Source organism: Mus pahari, chromosome X, assembly GCF_900095145.1.
Source record: "Mus pahari chromosome X, PAHARI_EIJ_v1.1, whole genome shotgun sequence".
In the NCBI taxonomy this organism is placed as follows: Eukaryota; Metazoa; Chordata; class Mammalia; order Rodentia; family Muridae; genus Mus; species Mus pahari.
The window spans coordinates 134,027,272-134,028,828 of record NC_034613.1 but is presented as its reverse complement, the minus strand read 5'-3'; the positions used below and the strand labels follow the sequence as shown (position 1 = coordinate 134,028,828).

The 1,557-nt window shown below is 35.7% G+C and overlaps 1 protein-coding gene across 1 annotated transcript in view; it reads right to left on the bottom strand.

Moving 5' to 3' along the window:
• Positions 1-1,557, bottom strand: part of Acot9 (acyl-CoA thioesterase 9) — a 15,884-nt gene that overhangs the window by 13,667 nt on the left and 660 nt on the right. Inside the window, exons 2-3 of the mRNA XM_021188820.2 lie at positions 1,122-1,252; positions 663-766 (exon numbers count right to left, since the gene is read on the bottom strand). Coding sequence (XP_021044479.1) covers positions 663-766; positions 1,122-1,252 — 235 coding nt within the window. The remainder of the gene's footprint in view (positions 1-662; positions 767-1,121; positions 1,253-1,557) is intronic.

Genomic DNA, 1,557 nt, shown 5'->3' with positions numbered 1-1,557 from the left:
CTAATTCTTTGTGGGCTACTATGTAAAGCAGGATCCTAATGAGGGCAATACTTGCCATTTTGTGGGAAATCAGGCCATATATGGTACTTAGTAGAGTTCTAAAAAAACAGAGCTTTGCTCTCTATAAATAGGGAATGTACTTAAAGCAAAAACGCCCTCCCAAAGCTGCTTTACATTTTCCAGGTTTCTCCTCAAACAGCTAAAGATGATCATTTAGATTGCTTACATAACTCTTGTAACAGATAAAAATTACAGTTTTTGATTTGAGGCCTATATATGTCTAGTCTACGTAAAACAAAAACAAACAATAAACTGCTGGGATTTCTAAGCCACCTGTGGTGGCATTTTGTGGTCCACCAGCTCCAGGAAAGTAATCCAGTAATGAATCCAATTAACATCTAATATAACTCAGACTTGTNAAATCCTCCTGAGCAAAGCCAGGAACAAGCACCTTAATGTATAGTTGTATGACTACACAGTCATAGATATGTCAGTAACAGATGATGTGTCAGTCTTTGAGCAGCAGGAAGATGCTAACTCCCCTTGAACTGTCAATTGTTTCAAAGCTGTGGACTGCACATCTGTCCACTAATACAGTTTTTCTTCAAGTGAGACTAACTGATTATATTTGAACAGTGAGGGATCTTTGGGTACATACACACCTGGAACATTTTCATCTTCACTTCCATGGATGTATTTCCAACCCAGCTAACATGGCCAGTGAACTTAATGTCTTGTTCAGGGCTTAAGCTGTGTTTACACATATCTGCAAAACAGAAATTTAAGATCCACCCAAACCATATCAGAAATGTCTATACTACAAGGGAACAATATCAATTGAAAAGCTGCTATTATGCTATATTTCTTATCTTTAAATCTAAAGTAATTTTTTAGCATACAAAACAAATTTAAATGTCTTTGTAGAAACTGGAGACCATGCAAAGACTATAAAAACTAGGATCAAGTAAAATTCTCCCACCNAACTATATAAATATCATGTTATATTCTACTTTCATATATACACTAAAATCCCTTATATGGAAAACAATTTTCCCCAATCCCAATAATACTTTTACAATTACTAAAAATTCTAAGTATGCAGAGAAGCTGATCTTGCTTACCAATCTTGTCCACCAGGACTGTAACTATTGATAAAGGAGACATCTTGGTAGAATGATTGTGGTTGTGCATATAGCAAACAAGAACTGTAGGGAACCAGAAGAGAATAAAATAACAGAAAACAGAATTATTTCTTCAATTTACAATTCTCTTTCACATTCACAAAAGGTCTTTATTTTCAATAAAGTCCTCTAATACTTTTATCCTAGAACCAAAGACATTTTTCTCTTGGTTGACTGAGTCAGGGTCTCATCCCATTGCCCCCACTGGCCTGGAATTCACTGTTTCCAGGATGCTTTCAAACTTGTGGTGATTTTTCTAACTCATCCTCCTAAGNACTTGAGTTATACATGTAAGCCTTCAGCACTGACAAAAACATTTCCCCCCTTTTAAAGATGTTTATTTCTGTAATGGGTTTACGTGTGTGTCTGAGTGTAT